The 19,990-nt window shown below is 47.3% G+C and overlaps 1 protein-coding gene across 1 annotated transcript in view; it reads right to left on the bottom strand.

Moving 5' to 3' along the window:
- LOC140405590 (ciliated left-right organizer metallopeptidase-like) overlaps positions 1 to 19,990 on the bottom strand; it is a 115,045-nt gene that overhangs the window by 84,075 nt on the left and 10,980 nt on the right. The window contains exons 2-3 of the mRNA XM_072494147.1: positions 16,202 to 16,348; positions 2,619 to 2,744 (exon numbers count right to left, since the gene is read on the bottom strand). Of these exons, the coding sequence (XP_072350248.1) occupies positions 2,619 to 2,624 (6 nt within the window). The 5' untranslated portion in view covers positions 2,625 to 2,744; positions 16,202 to 16,348. The remainder of the gene's footprint in view (positions 1 to 2,618; positions 2,745 to 16,201; positions 16,349 to 19,990) is intronic.

The following is a 19,990-nucleotide window of genomic DNA, read 5'->3' as shown; positions in this document are numbered from 1 at the left end:
TTTGAGGAGAAAGAGGTAGAAACCTTTTTTATGTCATTTGAAAAAATAGCAACTCAAATGCACTGGCCAAGAGAAAAGTGGTAATTGCTCCTTAGGTAGAGGGGGGGGGGGCTTAATCTTAGAATGGAACCCAGTGACGATATGATTAAAATTATACCGACCCTCCGAAAGTTTGAGGAGAAAGGGGTAGAAACCTTTTTTATGTCATTTGAAAAAATAGCAACTCAAATGCACTGGCCAAGAGAAAAGTGGACATTGCTCCTAAAGTAGAGGGGTGGGGGGGGGGTGGGGGGGCAGCTTAATCCTAGAACTGAATCCGGTGGCGATATGTTTAAATTTATACAGGCCCTTCCAAACTTTGAAGAGAAAGAGGTAGAAACCTTTTTTATGTCATTTGAAAAAATAGCAACTCAAACGCAGTGGCCAAGGGAAGAGTAGACATTACTGATGGTGCGGGCATGGGGAGCTTAATGCTTTGCTGTCAGAGCGGCAATCTCAGAATTATGATCAGGTGAAAAAGGCTATTCTGCCTGCATACGAATTTCTTCCCCAAGCAGAGAGGCAAACATTTTGGAATCTAAGGAGGCAGCCAGGACAGATCTATGCCGTATTTCAAAGTGTTCAGCAGAACAATTTTGATAGATGGGTACGAGCATTGGGGGTTGCAACGAAAGGCCCCCAACCTACTCAGCTTTTCCTCCTGGGACCACGCCCCGTGAAGTTCGGGTGAAACATCCCTGCCGTACGTCCCCATTCTCCAGCCCTCTTTATGATAAAGGACATCACTGTGTTTGTCTTCCCGTTTTCCGCACCAGGACTCCCAGATCTCTCTGCAATGCGGAGTTCCTGCCAAAAAACGGACAACCTCACAATTTACCCCACTTGGCAACGTTTTGCCCATGCGGGTCACATTACCTGCCCGTGTCCCTCGACAGATTCCCCAGTGGTCTGCATGAGTGGGAGGGCCCATGGGTTATACAAAGAACAAAGAACAAAGAAAAGTACAGCACTGGAACAGGCCCTTCGGCCCTCCAAGCCCCTGCCGACCATGCTGCCCGACTAAACTACAATCTTCTACACTTCCTGGGTCCGTATCCCTATAATCCCATCCTATTCATGTATTTGTCAAGATGCCCCTTAAATGTCACTATCGTCCCTGCTTCCACCACCTCCTCCGGTAGCGAGTTCCAGGCACCCACTACCCTCTGTGTAAAAAAACTTACCTCGTACATCCCCTCTAAACCTTGTCCCTCGCACCTTAAACCTATGCCCCCTAGTAATTGGCCCCTCTACCCCGGGAAAAAGCCTCTGACTATCCACTCTGTCTATGCCCCTCATAATTTTGTAGACCTCTATCAGGTCGCCCCTCAACCTCCTTCGTTCCAGTGAGAACAAACCGAGTTTATTCAACCTCTCCTCATAGCTAATGCCCTCCATATCAGGCAACATTCTGGTAAATCTCTTCTGCACCCTCTCTAAAGCCTCCACATCCTTTTGGTAGTGTGACGACCAGAATTGAACACTATACTCCAAGTGTGGCCTAACTAAGGTTCTATACAGCTGCAACATGACTTGCCAATTCTTATACTCAATGCCCCGGCCAATGAAGGCAAGCATGCCGTATGCCTTCTTGACTACCTTCTCCACCTGTGTTGCCCCTTTCAGTGACCTGTGGACCTGTACTCCTAGATCTCTCTGACTTTCAATACACTTGAGGGTTCTACCATTCACTGTATACTTACATTAGACCTTCCAAAATGCATTACCTCACATTTGTCCGGATTAAACTCCATCTGCCATCTCTCCGCCCAAGTCTCCAAACAATCTAAATTCTGCTGTATCCTCTGACAGTCCTCATCACTATCCGCAATTCCACCAACCTTTGTGTCGTCTGCAAACTTACTAATCAGACCAGTTACATTTTCCTCCAAATCATTTATATATATTACAAACAGCAAAGGTCCCAGCACATGAGGAAAGTGTTGGGGAGGGGGGGTCATGGGTCAGGGCTGGGGTCACAATTCATGACCAATGCTTAACTGTGAAGGTCAGGAGGGGTCAAAAATGCCCACGCCATTCCCCAGTCATGGGGTCATGGGACTCGAGGTCAGACGCGATTTGACGTATAGTATCAGGGCAAGAGCCTTGACCCCAGTTAGAAATGGGAGGGGGTGGCAGATGGTATGAACCCCGACCCCCCTCCCGAACCAATGAGGTTCAAGTGGCACCAACGCAGAGATGGATCAGCAGCGAGATTCGAGGGGCAAATATATACCCCCCGCCCCCCCTCCCCCCCAACCCAAGGCCTGCAACATCCCCACGTAGTAACTCAAATGCACTGGCCAAAAGAAAAGTGGACATTGCTCCTAAAGTAGAGGAGGTGGCTTAATCCTAAAATGGAACCCAGTGGTGATATGTTTAAATTTATACAGGCCCTTCCAAAATTTGAAGAGAAAGAGGTAGAAACCTTTTTTATGTCATTTGAGAAAATAGCAACTCAAATGGACTGGCCAACGGAAAAGTGGATATTATTCCTGCGGGGTAAACTGATGGTGCGGGTACCCTGACAACACGCCTGCCAACGGGGTGAAGCTGGTCATGAACTCCGACTCACTTACCAACATTGTCCTGCGGTGGTCAAACGCGGAGCCGCGTAAGCGGGAGTGGCAGAAGGTGACGGCCCCGGCGATCGGCCGGCCATTCTGATCCAGCTTGCAGTAAGCAGCGTAGGCGATCACGGAACGCTGAGGGGGAGGAAGAGGAGAGGTCAGAGGTGACTCCGAGAGAGAGGAGGGGCGGAGGATCGGGAGTGAGAGGGGAGGGGATTGGGAGTGAGAGAGGGGAGGGGATCGGGAGTGAGAGAGGGGAGGGGATCGGGAGTGAGAGAGGGGAGGGGATCGGGAGTGAGAGAGGTGAGGGGATCGGGAGTGAGAGAGGACAGAGGATCGTGAATGAGAAAGGAGAGGGGATCAGGAGTGAGAGAGGAGAGGGGATCGGGAGTGAAGGGGATCGGGAGTGAGTGAGGTGAGGGGATCGGGAGTGAGTGAAATTAGTGGAGAGCTGCCAGAAAGTAGAGTGGGTGCTTAATCCTTGAATGGAACCCAGTCACTATCTGTAAAAAATTTATACCGACCCTCCCAAAATTTGAAGGGAAAGTGCAAGAAACCTTTTTTATGTCATTTGAAAAAATAGCAACTCAAATGCACTGGACAAAAAAAAGTGGACATTGCTCCTAAAGTAGAGGAGAGGGGATTGGGAGTGAGAGAGGAGAGGGAACCGGGCGTGAGAGAGGATAGGAGAGGGGACCGGGCATGAGAGATGATAGGGGATTGGGAGTGAGAGAGGTGAGGGGATCGGGAGTGAGAGAGGGGAGGGGATTGGGAGTGAGAGAGGGGAGAGGATCAGGAGTGAGAGAGGAGAGAGGAGAGGGGATCGGGAGGGAAAGAGGAGAGGGGATCGGGAGAGAGAAAGGAGAGGTGATCAGGAGTGAGAGAGGAGAGGGGATTAGGAGTGAAGGAGGAGAGGGGATCGGTAGTGAGGGAGGAAAGGGGATTCGGAGTGAGGGAGATCGGGAGTGAGAGAGGAGAGGGAACTGGGCGTGAGAGAGGAGAGGGGATCGGGAGGGAAAGAGAGGGAACCGGGCGTGAGAGAGGAGAGGAGAGGGGTCCGGGCGTGAGAGATGATAGGGGATTGGGAGTGAGAGAGGGGAGGGGATCGGGAGTGAGAGAGGAGAGGGGATTGGGAGTGAGAGAGGGGAGAGGATCAGGAGTGAGAGAGGAGAGGGGATTGGGAGTGAAGGAGGAGAGGGGATCGGGAGTGAGGGAGAAAAGGGATCGGGAGTGGGGGAGATCAGGAGTGAGAGAGGAGAGGTGATCGGGAGTAAGAGAGGAGAGGGGATTGGGAATGACAGAGGAGAGGGGATCGGGAGTGGTGAAATTATGGGGAGTTGCCAGAAAGCAGAGGCGGTGCTTAATCCGAGAATGGAACCCAGTGACGTCATATTTAAATTTATATCGGCATCCCAAAATTTGAAGAGAAAGTGGTAGAAACCTTTTTTATGTCATTTGAAAAAATAGCAACTCAAATGCACTGGAAAGAAAAAAGTGGACATTGCTCCTAAGGTAGAGGAGAGGGATGGGGAGTGAGAGACGTGAGCTGTTCGGGAGTGAGAGAGGAGAAGGGATCGGGAGTGAGAGAGGAGAAGGGATCGGGAGTCAGAGAGGAGAGGGAATCGGGAGTGAGGGAGGAGAGGGGATCAGGAATGAGAGAGGAGAGGGGATTGGGAGTGAGTGAAATTAGTGGGGAGCTACCAGAAAGTAGAGGGGGTGCTTAATCCTTGAATGGAACCCAGTCACGATCCGTTAAAATTTATACCGACCATCCCAAAATTTGAAGAGAAAGAGGTAGAAACCTTTTTTATGTCATTTTAAAAAATAGCAGCTCAAATGCATTGGCCATGAGAAAAGTGGACATTGCTGCTAAAGTAGAGGAGAGGGGATAGGGGGTGTGAGAGGAGAGGAGATAGCGAGTGAGAGAGGAGAGGCGATTGGGAGTGAGAGAGGAGAGAGGATCGGGAGTGAGAGAGGAGAGGGTATCGGGAGTGAGAGGAGAGGGGAACGTGAGTGAGAGAGGAGAGGGGATCACGAATGAGAGAGGAGAGAGGATCGGGAGTGAGAGAGGAGTGGGGATCAGGAGTGATGGAGGAGAGGGGATCAGGAGTGAGAGAGGAGAGGGGATAGGGAGTGAGAAAGGAGAGGGGATCATGAATGAGAGAGGAGAGAGGATCGGGAGTGAGATAGGAGAGGGTATCGGGAGTGAGAGGAGAGGAGAACGTGAGAGAGAGGAGAGGGGATCACGAATGAGAGAGGAGAGGGGATCGGGAGTGAGAGAGGAGAGGGGATCGGGAGTGATGAAGGAGAGGGGATCGGGAGTGAGAGAGGAGAGGGGATCGGGAGAGATGGAGGAGAGGGGATCAGGAGTGAGAGAGGAGAGGGGATAGGGAGTGAGAAAGGAGAGGGGATCATGAATGAGAGAGGAGAGAGGATCGGGAGTGAGAGAGGAGAGGGTATCGGGAGTGAGAGGAGAGGAGAACGTGAGTGAGAGAGGAGAGGGGATCACGAATGAGAGAGGAGAGGGGATCGGGAGTGAGAGAGGAGAGGGGATCGGGAGTGATGGAGGAGAGGGGATCGGCAGTGAGAGAGGAGAGGGGATCGGGAGAGATGGAGGAGAGGGGATCGGGAGTGAGAGAGGAGAGGGGATAGGGAGTGAGAGATGAGAGGAGATGGGGAATGAGAGTGAAATTAGTGGGGAGGTGCCAGAAAGCAGACGGGGTGCTTAATCCCAGAATGGAACCCAGTCACATTATATTTAAATTTATACCGACTCTCCCAAAATTTGAACAGAAATAGGTAGATACCTTTTTTATGTCATTTGAAAAAATAGCATCTCTAATCTACTGGCTAAGAGAAAAGTGGACATTGCTCCTAAGGTAGAGGAGAGGGGATGGGGACTGAGAGAGGAGAAGGGATCGGAAGTGAGAGAGAAGCGAAATTCAGGAGTGAGAGAGGAGGGGATCAGGAGTGAGAGAGGAGAGGGGATCGGGAGTGAGAGAGGAGGGGGGATCGGGAGTGAGAGTGGGAGAGGGATATTCTAGCGATATATGAATCCCTCGATTAAACTCCAATCTGGAACTCACCCCCGAGTATCTGTTATTCTATATATAAACCACCCCGAACCCCTCGATTAGATTCCAGTCTGTAACTCACTCCCGGGTATCTGTTATTCTATATATAAACCACCCCGAACCCCTCGATTAGATTCCAGTCTGTAACTCACTCCCGGGTATCTCTTATTCTATATATAAAACAGCGCGAACCCCTCGATTAGATTCCAGTCTGTAACTCACTCCCGGGTATTTGTTATTCGATATATTAACCACCCCAAACCCCTCAATTAGATTCCAGTCTGTAACTCACTCCCTGGTATCTGTTATTCTATATATAAACCACTCCGATTCCCTCGATTAGATTCCAGTCTGTAACTCACTCCCGGGTATCTGTTGTTCGATATATTAACCACCCCAAACCCCTCGATTCGATTCCAGTCTGTAACTCACTCCTGGGTATCTGTTACTCCATATATAAACCACACCGAACCCCTCGGGTAGATTCCAGTCTGTAACTCTCTCCCGGGTATCTGTTATTCTACATCTCAACCACCCCGAACCCCTCGATTAGATTCCATTCTGGAACTCACTCCCGGGTATCTGTTATTCCATATATAAACCACCCCGAACCCCTCGATTAGATTCCAGTCTGTAACTCACTCCCGGGTGTCTGTTATTCTATATATAAACCACCGCGAACCCCTCTATTAGATTCCAGTCTGTAACTCACTCCCTGGTATCTGTTATTCTATATATAAACCACCCCGATTCCCTCGATTAGATTCCAGTCTGTAACTCACTCCCGGGTATCTGTTGTTCGATATATTAACCACCCCAAACCCCTCGATTCGATTCCAGTCTGTAACTCACTCCTGGGTATCTGTTACTCCATATATAAACCACCCCAAACCCCTCGATTAGATTCCAGTCTGTAACTCACTCCCGGGTATCTGTTATTCTATATATAAACCACCCCAAACCCCTCGATTAGATTCCAGTCTGTAACTCACTCACGGGTATCTGTTATTCTATATATAAACCACCCCGAACCCCTCGATTAGATTCCAGTCTGTAACTCACTCCCGGGTATCTGTTATTCAAAATATAAACCACCATGAACCCATCTATTAGATTCCAGACTGTAACTCACTCCCGGGTATCTATTATTCTATATATAAACCACCCCGAACCCCTCGATTAGATTCCAGTCTGTAACTCACTCACGGGTATCTGTTATTCTATATCTCAAACACCCCGAACACCTCGATTAGATTCCAGTCTGTAACTCACTCACGGGTATCTGTTATTCTATATATAAACCACCCCAAACCCCTCGATTAGATTCCAGTCTGTAACTCACTCACGGGTATCTGTTATTCTATATATAAACCACCCCGAACCCCTCGATTAGATTCCAGTCTGTAACTCACTCCCGGGTATCTGTTATTCAAAATATAAACCACCATGAACCCATCTATTAGATTCCAGACTGTAACTCACTCCCGGGTATCTATTATTCTATATATAAACCACCCCGAACCCCTCGATTAGATTCCAGTCTGTAACTCACTCCCGGGTATCTGTTATTCTATATATAAACCACCCCGAACCCCTCGATTAGATTCCAGTCTGTAACTCACTCACCGGTATCTATTATTCTATATATAAACCACCCCGAACCCCTCGATTAGATTCCAGTCTGTAACTCACTCCCGGGTATCTGTTATTCTATATATAAACCACCCCGAACCCCTCGATTAGATTCCAGACTGTAACTCACTCCCGGGTATCTATTATTCAATATATAAACCTCCCCGAACACCTCGATTAGATTCCAGTCTGTAACTCACTCCCGGGTATCTGTTATTCTATATATAAACCACCCCGAACCCCTCGATTAGATTCCAGTCTGTAACTCACTCCCGGGTATCTGTTATTCTATACATAAACCACCCCGAACCCCTCGATTAGATTCCAGTCTGTAACTCACTCCCGGGTATCTGTTATTCTATATATAAACCACCCCGAACCCCTCGATTAGATTCCAGTCTGTAACTCACTCCCGGGTATCTGTTATTCTATATATAAACCACCCCGAACCCCTCGATTAGATTCCAGTCTGTAACTCACTGCCGGGTATCTGTTATTCTATATGTAAACCACCCCGAACCCCTCGATTAGATTCCAGCCTGTAACCCACTCCTGGGATTCTGTTATTCTTTGTATAAACCACCCTGAACCCCTCGATTAGATTCCAGTCTGTAACTCACTCCCGGGTATCTGTTATTCTATATATAAACCACCCCGAACCCCTCGATTAGATTCCAGTCTGTAACTCACTCCCGGGTATCTGTTATTCTATATCTCAAACACCCCGAACCCCTCGATTAGATTCCAGTCTGTAACTCACACCCCCGTGTATCTGTTATTCTATATATAAACCACCCCGAACCCCTCGATTAGATTCCAGTCTGTAACTCACTCCCGGGTATCTGTTATTCTATATATAAACCACCCCGAACCCCACGATTAGATTCCAGTCTGTAACTCACTCCCGGGTATCTGTTATTCTATATATAAACCACCCCGAACCCCTTGATTAGATTGCAGTCTGTAACTCTCTCCCGGGTATCTGTTATTCTCTATATAAACCATCCCAAACCCCTCGATTAGATTCCAGTCTGTAACTCACTCCCGGGTATCTGTTATTCTATATATAAACCACCCCGAACCCATCGATTAGATTCCAGTCTGTAACTCACTCCCGGGTATCTGTTATTCTATATATAAACCATCCCAAACCCCTCGATTAGATTCCAGACTGTAACTCACTCCCGGGTATCTGTTATTCTATATATAAACCACCCTGAACGCATCAATAAGATTCCAGTCTGTAACTCACTCCCGGGTATCTGTTATTCCATCTAAACCATCCCAAACTCCTTGATTAGATTCCATTCTGTCCTCACTCCTGGGTGTCAGCTGTTCTATAATCTTAACCACCCCGAACCCCTCGAATAGATTCCTGTCCGTAACTCACACCCGGGTATCTGTTATTCTATATATACACCACCCTGAACCCCTCGATTAGATTCCAGTCTGTAACTCACCCCCGGCTATCTGTTATTCTATATATACACCACGTCGAACCCCTCGATTAGATTCCAGTCTGTAACTCTCTCCCGGTTATCTGTTATTCTATATATAAACCACTCCGAACCCCTCGATTAGATTCCAGTCTGTAACTCACTCCCGGGTATCTGTTATTCTATATATAAACAACCCCAAACCCCTCGATTAGATTCCAGTCTGTAACTCACTCCCGGGTCTCTGGTATTCTATATATAAACCACCCCGAACCCCTCGATTAGATTCCAGTCTGTAACTCACTCCCGGGTATCTGTTATTCTATATATAGACCACCCCGAACCCCTCGATTAGATTCCAGTCTGTAACTCCCTCCCGGGTATCTGTTATTCTATATATAAACCACCCCGATCCCCTCGATTAGATTCCAGTCTGTAACTCACTCCCGGGTATCTGTTATTCTGTATATAAACCACCCCGAACCCATCGATTAGATTCCAGTCTGTAACTCACTCCCGGGTATCTGTTATTCTATATATAAACCACCCCGAACCCCTCGATTAGATTCCAGTCTGTAACTCACTCCCGGGTATCTCTTACTCTATATATAAACCACCACGAACCCCTCGATTAGATTCCAGTCTGTAACTCACTCCCGGGTATCTGTTGTTTGATATATTAACCACCCCAAACCCCTCGATTCGATTCCAGTCTGTAACTCACTCCTGGGTATCTGTTACTCCATATATAAACCACCCCAAACCCCTCGATTAGATTCCAGTCTGTAACTCACTCCCGGGTATCTGTTATTTTATATATAAACCACCCCAAACCCCTCGATTAGATTCCAGTCTGTAACTCACTCCCGGGTATCTGTTATTCTATATCTCAAACACCCCGAACACCTCGATTAGATTCCAGTCTGTAACTCACTCACGGGTATCTGTTATTCAAAATATAAACCACCATGAACCCATCTATTAGATTCCAGACTGTAACTCACACCCGGGTATCTGTTATTCTATATATAAACCACTCCGAATCCCTCGATTAGATTCCAGTCTGTAACTCACTCCCGGGTATCTGTTATTCTATATATAAACCATCCCAAACCCCTCGATTAGATTCCAGTCTGTAACTCACTCCCGGGTATCTGTTATTCTATATATAAACTATCCTGATCCCCTCGATTAGATTCCAGTCTGTAACTCACCCCCGGGTATCTGTTATTCTATATATAAACCACCCAGAACCCCTCGATTAGATTCCAGTCTGTAACTCACTCCCGGGTATCTATTATTCTATATACAAACCACCCCGAACCACTCGATTAAATTCAAGTCTGTACTCACACCCGGGTATCTGTCATTCTATATATAAACCACCCCGAACCCCTCGATTAGATTCCAGTCTGTAACTCACCCCCGGGTATCTGTTATTCTATATATAAACCACCCCGAACCCCTCGATTAGATTCCAGTCTGTAACTCACTCCCGGGTACCTGTTATTATATATATAAACCACACCGGACCCCTCGATTAGATTCCAGTCTGTACCTCACTCCCGGGTATCTGTCATTCTATATATAAACCACCCCGAACCCCTCGATTAGATTCCAGTCTGTAACTCACCCCCGGGTATCTGTTATTCTATATATAAACCACCCCGAACCCCTCGATTAGATTCCAGTCTGTAACTCACTCCCGGGTACCTGTTATTATATATATAAACCACACCGGACCCCTCGATTAGATTCTAGTCTGTAACTCACTCCCGGGTATCTGTTATTCTATATATAAACCACCCCGAACCCCACGATTAGATTCCAGTCTGTAACTCACTCCCGGGTATCTGTTATTCTATATATAAACCACCCCGAACCCCTCGATTAGATTGCAGTCTGTAACTCTCTCCCGGGTATCTGTTATTCTCTATATAAACCATCCCAAACCCCTCGATTAGGTTCCAGTCTGTAACTCACTCCCGGGTATCTGTTATTCTATATATAAACCACCCTGAACCCCTCGATTAGATTCCAGTCTGTAACTCTCTCCCGGGTATCTGTTATTCTGGAGATAAACCACCCCGAACCCCACGATTAGGTTCCAGTCTGTAACTCACTCCCGGGTATCTGTTATTCTATATATAAACCACCCCGAACCCCACGATTAGATTCCAGTCTGTAACTCACTCCCGGGTATCTGTTATTCTATATATAAACCACCCCGAACCCTTCGATTAGATTCCAGTCTGTAACTCACTCCCGAGTACCTGTTATTCTATATATAAACCACCCCGAACCCCTCGATTAGATTCCAGTCTGTAACTCTCTCCCGGGTATCTGTTATTCGATATATTTACCACCCCAAACCCCTCGATTCGATTCCAGTCTGTAACTCACTCCCGGGTATCTGTTACTCTATATATAAACCACACCGAACCCCTCGATTAGATTCCAGTCTGTAACTCACTCCCGGGTATCTGTTATTCTATATCTCAACCACCCCGAACACCTCGATTCGATTCCACTCTGTAACTCACTCACGGGTATCTGTTATTCTATATATAAACCACCCCGAACCCCTCGATTAGATTCCAGTCTGTAACTCACTCCCGGGTATCTGTTATTCTATATCTCAACCACCCCGAACACCTCGATTAGATTCCAGTCTGTAACTCACTCCCGGGTATCTGTTATTCTATATATAAACCACCGCGAATCCCTCTATTAGATTCCAGTCTGTAACTCACTCCCGGGTATCTGTTATTCTATATATAAACCACTCCGAACCCCTCGATTAGATTCCAGTCTGTAACTCACTCCCGCATATCTGTTATTCTATATATAAACCTCCCGAACCACTCGATTAGATTCCAGTCTGTAACTCACTCCCGGGTATCTGTTATTCTGTATATAAACCACCCCGAACACCTCGATTAGATTCCAGTCTGTAACTCACTCCCGGGTATCTGTTATTCTATATGTAAACCACCCTGAACCCCTCGATTAGATTCCAGTCTGTAATTCACTCTCAGGTATCTGTTATTCTATTTATAAACCACCTCGAACCCCTCGATTAGATTCCAGTCTGTAACTCACTCTCGGGTATCTGTTATTCTATATATAAACCACCCCGAGCCCCTCGATTAAATTCCAGTCTGTAACTCACTCCCGGGTATCTGTTATTCTCTATATAAACCACCCCAAACCTCTCAATTAGATTCCAGTCTGTAACTCACTCCCGGGATTCTGTTATTTATGTATAAACCACCCTGAACCCCTCGATTAGATTCCGATCTGTAACTCACTCCCGGGTATCTGTTATTCTGTATATAAACCACCCCGAACACCTCGATTAGATTCCAGTCTGTAACTCACTCCCCGGCATTTGTTATTCTATATACAAACAATCCGATCCACTTGATTAGATTCCAGTCTGTAACTCACTCCCGGGTATCTGTTATTCTGTATATAAACCACCCCGAACCCCTCGATTAGATTCCAGTCTGTAACTCACTCCCGGGTATCTGTTATTCTATATATAAACCACCCCGAACCCCTCGATTAGATTCCAATCTGTAACTCACTCCCGGGTATCTGTTATTCTATATATAAACCACCCCGAACCCCTCGATTAGATTCCAGTCTGTAACTCACTCCCGGGTATCTGTTATTCTATATATAAACCATCCCAAACCCCTCGATTAGATTCCAGACTGTAACTCACTCCCGGGAATCTGTTATTCTATATATAAACCACCCCGAACCCCTCGATTAGATTCCAGTCTGTAACTCACTCCCGGGTATCTGTTATTCTATATATAAACCACCCCGAACCCCTCGATTAGATTCCAGTCTGTAACTCACTCCCGGGTATCTTTTATTCTATATATAAACCACCCTGAACGCATCAATAAGATTCCAGTCTGTAACTCACTCCCGGGTATCTGTTATTCCATCTAAACCATCCCAAACTCCTTGATTAGATTCCATTCTGTCCTCACTCCTGGGTGTCAGCTGTTCTATAATCTTAACGACCCCGAACCCCTCGATTAGATTCCTGTTCGTAACTCACTCCCGGGTATCTGTTATTCTATATATAAACCACCCCGAACCCCTCGATTAGATTCCAGTCTCTAACTCACTTCCGGGTATCTGTTATTCTATATATAAACCACCCCGAACCCCTCGATTAGAGTCCAGTCTGTAACTCACTCCCGGGTATCTGTTATTCTATATATACACCACGTCGAATCCCTCGAATAGATTCCAGTCTGTAACTCTCTCCCGGTTATCTGTTATTCTATATATAAACCACGCCGAACCCCTCGATTAGATTCCAGTCTGTAACTCACTCCCGGGTATCTGTTATTCTATATATAAACCACCCCGAACCCCTCGATTAGATTCCAGTCTGTAACTCACTCCCGGGTATCTGTTATTCTATATATAAACCACCCCGAACCCCTCGATTAGATTCCAGTCTGTAACTCACTCCCGGGTATCTGTTATTCTATATATAAACCACCCCGAACCCCTCGATTAGATTCCAGTCTGTAACTCACTCCCGGGTATCTGTTATTCTATATATAAACCACCCTGAACCCCTCTATTAGATTCCAGTCTGTAACTCACTCCCGGGTATCTGTTATTCTATATATAAACAACCCCAAACCCCTCGATTAGATTCCAGTCTGTAACTCCCTCCCGGGTATCTGTTATTCTATATATAAACCACCCCGAACCCCTCGATTAGATTCCAGTCTGTAACTCACTCCCGGGTATCTGTTATTCTATATATAAACCACCCCGAACCCCTCGATTAGATTCCAGTCTGTAACTTACTCCCGGGTATCTGTTATTCTATATATAAACCACCCCGAACCCCTCGATTAGATTCCAGTCTGTAACTTACTCCCGGGTATCTCTTATTCTATATATAAACCACCCCGAACCCCTCGATTAGATTCCAGTCTGTAACTTACTCCCGGGTATCTGTTATTCTATATATAAACCACCCTGAACCCCTCGATTAGATTCCAGTCTGTAACTCACTCCCGGGTTTCTGTTATTCTATATATAAACCACCCCGAACCCCTCGATTAGATTCCAGTCTGTAACTCACTCCCGGGTATCTGTTATTCTATATATAAACCACCCCGAACCCCTCGATTAGATTCCAGTCTGTAACTCACTCCCGGGTATCTGTTATTCTATATATAAACCACCCCAAACCCCTCGATTAGATTCCAGTCTGTAACTCACTCCCGGGTATCTGTTATTCTACATATAAACCACCCTGAACCCCTCGATTAGATTCCAGTCTGTAACTCACTCCTGGGTATCTGTTATTCGAGATAAAAACCACCCCAAACCCCTTGTTTAGATTCCAGTCTGTAACTCACTCCCGGGTACCTGTTATTCTATATATAAACCACCCCGAACACCTTGATTAGATTCCAGTCTGTAACTCTCTCCCGGGTATCTGTTATTCTCTATATAAACCACACTGAACACCTCGATTAGATTCCAGTCTGTAACTCACTCCCGGGTACCTGTTATTCTATATATAAACCACCCCGAACCTCTCGATTAGATTCCAGTCTGTAACTCACTCCCGGGTATATGTTATTCTGTATATAAACCACCCCGAACCCCTCGATTAGATTCCAGTCTGTAACTCACTCCTGGGTTTCTGTTATTCTGTATATAAACCACCCCGAACACCTCGATTAGATTCCAGTCTGTAACTCTCTCCCGGGTATCTGTTATTCTCTATATAAACCACACTGAACACCTCGATTAGATTCCAGTCTGTAACTCACTCCCGGGTACCTGTTATTCTATATATAAACCACCCCGAACCTCTCGATTAGATTCCAGTCTGTAACTCACTCCCGGGTATCTGTTATTCTGTATATAAACCACCCCGAACCCCTCAATTAGATTCCAGTCTGTAACTTACTCCCGGGTATCTGTTATTCTTTATCTCAACCACCCCGAACCCCTCGATTAGATTCCAGTCTGTAACTCACTCCCGGATACCTATTATTATATCTAAACCACAGCGGACCCCTCGATTAGATTCCAGTCTGTAACTCACTCCCGGGTATCTTTTATTCTATATATAAACCACCCCGAACCCCTCGAGTAGATTCCAGTCTGTAACTCACTCCCGGGTATCTGTTATTCTATGTATAAACCACCCCAAACCCCTCAATTAGATTCCAGTCTGTAACTTACTCCCGGGTATCTGTTATTCTTTATCTCAACCACCCCGAACCCCTCGATTAGATTCCAGTCTGTAACTCACTCCCGGATACCTGTTATTATATCTAAACCACAGCGGACCCCTCGATTAGATTCCAGTCTGTAACTCACTCCCGGGTATCTGTTATTCGATATATAAACCACCCCGATCTCCTTGATTAGATTCCAGTCTGTAACTCACTCCCGGGTATCTTTTATTCTATATATAAACCACACCGAGCCCCTCGATTAGATTCCAGTCTGTAACTCACTCCCGGGTATCTGTTATTCTCTGTATAAACCACCCCGAACCCCTCGATTAGATTCCAGTCTGTAACTCACTCCCGGGTATCTGTTATTCTATACATAAACCACCCCGAACCCCTCGATTAGATTCCAGTCTGTAACTCACTCCCGGGTATCTGTTATTCTATATATAAACCACCCCGAACCCCTCGATTAGATTCCAGTCTGTAACTCACTCCCGGGTGTCTGTTATTCTATATATAAACCACCCCGAACCCCTCGATTAGATTCCAGTCTGTAACTCACTCCCGGGTGTCTGTTATTCTATATATAAACCACCCTGAATCCCTCGATTAGGTTCCAGTCTGTAACTCACTCCCGGGTATCTGTTATTCTACATATAAACCACCCTGAACCCCTCGATTAGATTCCAGTCTGTAACTCACTCCCGGGTATCTGTTATTCGAGATAAAAACCACCCCAAACCCCTTGTTTAGATTCCAGTCTGTAACTCACTCCCGGGTACCTGTTATTCTATATATAAACCACCCCAAACCCCTCGATTAGATTCCAGTCTGTACCTCACTCCCGGGTATCTGTTATTCTATATATACACCCCCCCGAACCCCTCGATTAGATTCCAGTCTGTAACTCACTCCCGGGTATCTGTTATTCTATATATAAACCACCCCGAACCCCTCGATTAGATTCCAGTCTGTAACTCACCCCCGGGTATCTGTTATTCTATATATAAACCACACCGAACCCCTCGATTAGATTCCAGTCTGTAACTCACTCCCGGGTATCTGTTATTCTATATATAAACCACCCCGAACCCCTCGATTAGATTCCAGTCTGTAACTCACTCCCGTGTATCTGTTATTCTATATGTAAACCACCCCGAACCCCTCGATTAGATTCGAGTCTGTAACTCTCTCTCCGTACTCCTTACCTCTTTCCTGCACTTGCTGGTGTCTGCTGCCTTGATGTACAGGATGAGATCAGCGTTTGGTACACCTCGTCCATCCTCCTGTATTACCGTGGGGGAGTTGCCCTGTCCTGGCCACACACTGTAGCCTTGAAGGTGATCATCGGGAATCTACAGGGCAGAGCGATGGACACAATTCAATCCGTTCGCCCAGCTGTTCACAATACATATTCATGATTTAGATGAGGGAACTAAATGCAATGTCTACAAAGTTGCAGGTGACACCAAGCTGGGCGGGAGGGTGAGCTGTGAGGAGGATACAGAGATCCTTCAGCGGGATTTGGACAAGTTGAGCGAGTGGGCAACTAAATGGCAGACACAGTTTAATCTGGATAAATGTGAGATAATCCGCTTTGGCAGAAGGCAGATTATTATCTGAATCGCCATAAATTGGGAGAGGGGGGTGCGCAGCGGGACCTGGGTGCCCTCGGACACCAGTCGCTGAAGGTAAGCATGCAGGTGCAGCAGGCGGTAAAGAAGGCTAATGGTGTGTTGGCCTTCGTTGCGAGGGGATTCGAGTACAGGAGCAGGGATGTGTTGCTGCAATTGTACAGGGCCTTGGTGAGGCCACACTTGGAGTATCGTGGGCAGTTTTCCTTCTCTGAGGAACATACAACATCGAACATTCCGGCGCAGTACAGGCCCTTCGGCCCTCGATGTTGCGCCGACCTGTGAAACCACTCTAAAGCCCATCTACACTATTCCCTTATCGTCCATATGTCTATCCAATGACCATTTGAATGCCCTTAGTGTTGGCGAGTCCACTACTGTTGCAGGCAGGACATTCCACGCCCTTACTACTCTCTGAGTAAAGAACCTACCTCTGACATCTGTCCTATATCTATCTCCCCTCAATTTAAAGCTATGTCGCCTCGTGCTAGACATCACCATCCGAGGAAAAAGGCTCTCACTGTCCACCCTGTCCAATCCTCTGATCATCTTGTATGCCTCAATTAAGTCACCTCTTAACCTTCTTCTCTCTAACGAAAACAGCCTCAAGTCCCTCAGCCTTTCCTCATAAGATCTTCCCTCCATACCAGGCAACCTTCTGGTAAATCTCCTCTGCACCCTTTCCAATGGTTCCACGTCCTTCCTATAATGCGGCGACCAGAATTTCACGCAATACTCCAAATGCGGCCGCACCAGAGTGGTGTATAGCTGCAACATGACCTCATGGCTCCGAAACTCAATCCCTCTACCAATAAAAGCTAACACACCATACGCCTTCTTAACAACCCTCTCAACCTGGGTGGCAACTTTCAGGGATCTATGTACATGGACACCGAGATCTCTCTGCTCATCCACACTGCCAAGAATCTTACCATTAGCCCAGTACTCTGTCTTCCTGTTATTTCTTCCAAAATGAATCACCTCACACTTTTCTGCATTAAACTCCATTTGCCACCTCTCAGCCCAGCGCTGCAGCTTATCTATGTCCCTCTGTAACTTGAAACATCCTTCCGCACTGTCCACAACTCCACCGACTTTAGTGTCATCTGCAAATTTACTCACCCATCCTTCTACGCCCTCCTCCAGGTCATTTATAAAAATGACAAACAGCAGTGGCCCCAAAACAGATCCCTGTGGTACACCACTATTAACTGGACTCCAGTCTGAACATTTCCCATCAACCACCACCCTTTGTCTTCTTCCAGCTAGCCAATTTCTGATCCAAACTGCTAAATCTCCCTGAATCCCATGCCTCCGTATTTTCTGCAGTAGCCTACGTGGGGAACCTTATCAAACGCTTTACTGAAATCCATATACACCACATCAACTGCTTTACCCTCATCCACCTGTTTGGTCACCTTCTCAAAGAACTCTATAAGGTTTGTGAGGCACGACCTACCCTTCACAAAACCGTGTTGACTATCTCTAATCAAATTATTCCTTTCCAGATGATTATACATCCTATCTCTTATAAACCTTTCCAAGGAAGGATGTTCTTGCTCTCGAGGGAGTGCAGCGAAGGTTTACCAGACTGAATCCTGGGATGGCGGGGCTGACGTATGAGGAGAGATTGAGTGGGTTAGGATTGTTCTCGCTGGAGTTCAGGAGAATGAGGGGGGATCGCATAGAAACACAGTCACAGACGACAGAGACACAAAGAACAAAGAAAAGTACAGCACAGGAACAGGCCCTTCGGCCCTCCAAGCCCCTGCCGACCATGCTGCCCGACTAAACTACAACCTTCTACACTTCCTGGGTCCGTATCCCTCTATTCCCATCCTATTCATATATTTGTCAAGATGCCCCTTAAATGTCACTATCGTCCCTGCTTCCACCACCTCCTCCGGTAGTGAGTTCCAGGCACCCACTACCCTCTGCGTAAAAAACTTGCCTCGTACATCTCCTCTAAACCTTGCCCCTCACACCTTAAACCTATGTCTCCTAGTAATTGACCCCTCTACCCCGTGGAAAAGCCTCTGACTAACCACTCTGTCTATGCCCCTCATCATTTTGTAGACCTCTATCAGGTCGCCCCTCAACCTCCGTCGTTCCAGTGAGAACAAACCGAGTTTATTCAACCGCTCCTCATAGCTAATGCCCTCCATACCAGGCAACATCCTGGTAAATCTCTTCTGCACCCTCTCTAAAGCCTCCACATCCTTCCGGTAGTGTGGCGACCAGAATTGAACACTGTGGTAAACCACTGTGTTCCGATATTAAGGGTTGTACGGTAGAACCTGCACTATAGGTTCACCTGGGCCCCTGCGTGCCAGCTCCGCCCAGAAGGCATGTTATAAATATGTGTGGCCTTCAGCTCGCTCCCATTTCTTCAGCTGCTGTTGGAGGCCACACTTCAGAGACTAATAAAGCCTCAGTTTGAATTCAACTTCGTCTCCAGCCAAATTGATCGGGCCTCAATTTATTAGTATCTGATTCAGAAGATGGACCTCCGGATTAAACCAGATCGCCCGCAGCTGGATCCACACACAAGCGACGCCAGAAAGGACTTCCAGCACTGGCGAGCTTGTTTTGAAGCGTATATCAACGCGGCGCCGACCCCTGTTCCAGAGGCTCAGAAGATTCAAATCTTGTACTCCAGACTCAGCTCTAAAAGTCTTCCCGCTGATCCAGGATGCGCCCAATTACGCTGACGCTATGACTCGACTCAAAGAGAGTTATGAGAGGAAGACGAACACGCTCTTCGCCAGACACGCGCTCGCAACGCGTACTCAACTACCTGGTGATTCAATGGAGGACTTCTGGAGGGCCCTGATCCCACTAGTTCAGGACTGTGACTGCCAGGACGTTACAGCGAAGGAGCACTCCGATCTCTTAATGAGGGACGCTTTTGTGACTGGGATTGGGTCCGATGTTATCAGGCAGCGGCTCCGAGAAGGGGCCACGCGCGACCTCGCAGAGACTAAAACACGAGCGTTTTCCATGATGGTCGCCCTGCGCAATGTACAGTCCTCCACCCCCAACCCCGCGGCCCACTCCTCCTACGCTTCATGGGCCCCACAGGCAGCCACCCCAGCGGGGGCGCTCCCCACCCAGTACGCCTGCGCTACGCACCAGCTGCTGATCTCCGGGGGGCCCCCGATGCTCTTTTTGCGGCCAGCAAAGACACCCCCGCCAACGCTGCCTGGCCCGCGCTGCCCTTTGTAAGGCCTGCGGGAAGAAGGGCCACTACGCAGCGGTGTGCCAGGCCCGCTCAGCGGTAGCGGTCGCCCCCCCCCCCCCCCGGTCACGGACAATGGGCGCCGCTATCCTCCCCTCCTCCCCAGGCCATGTGCGAGCAATGGG

Source organism: Scyliorhinus torazame, unplaced genomic scaffold (assembly GCF_047496885.1).
Source record: "Scyliorhinus torazame isolate Kashiwa2021f unplaced genomic scaffold, sScyTor2.1 scaffold_141, whole genome shotgun sequence".
NCBI classification, from domain to species: Eukaryota; Metazoa; Chordata; class Chondrichthyes; order Carcharhiniformes; family Scyliorhinidae; genus Scyliorhinus; species Scyliorhinus torazame.
The sequence above is the reverse complement of the archived record's forward strand: the minus strand, read 5'-3'. Positions and strand labels throughout refer to the sequence as shown.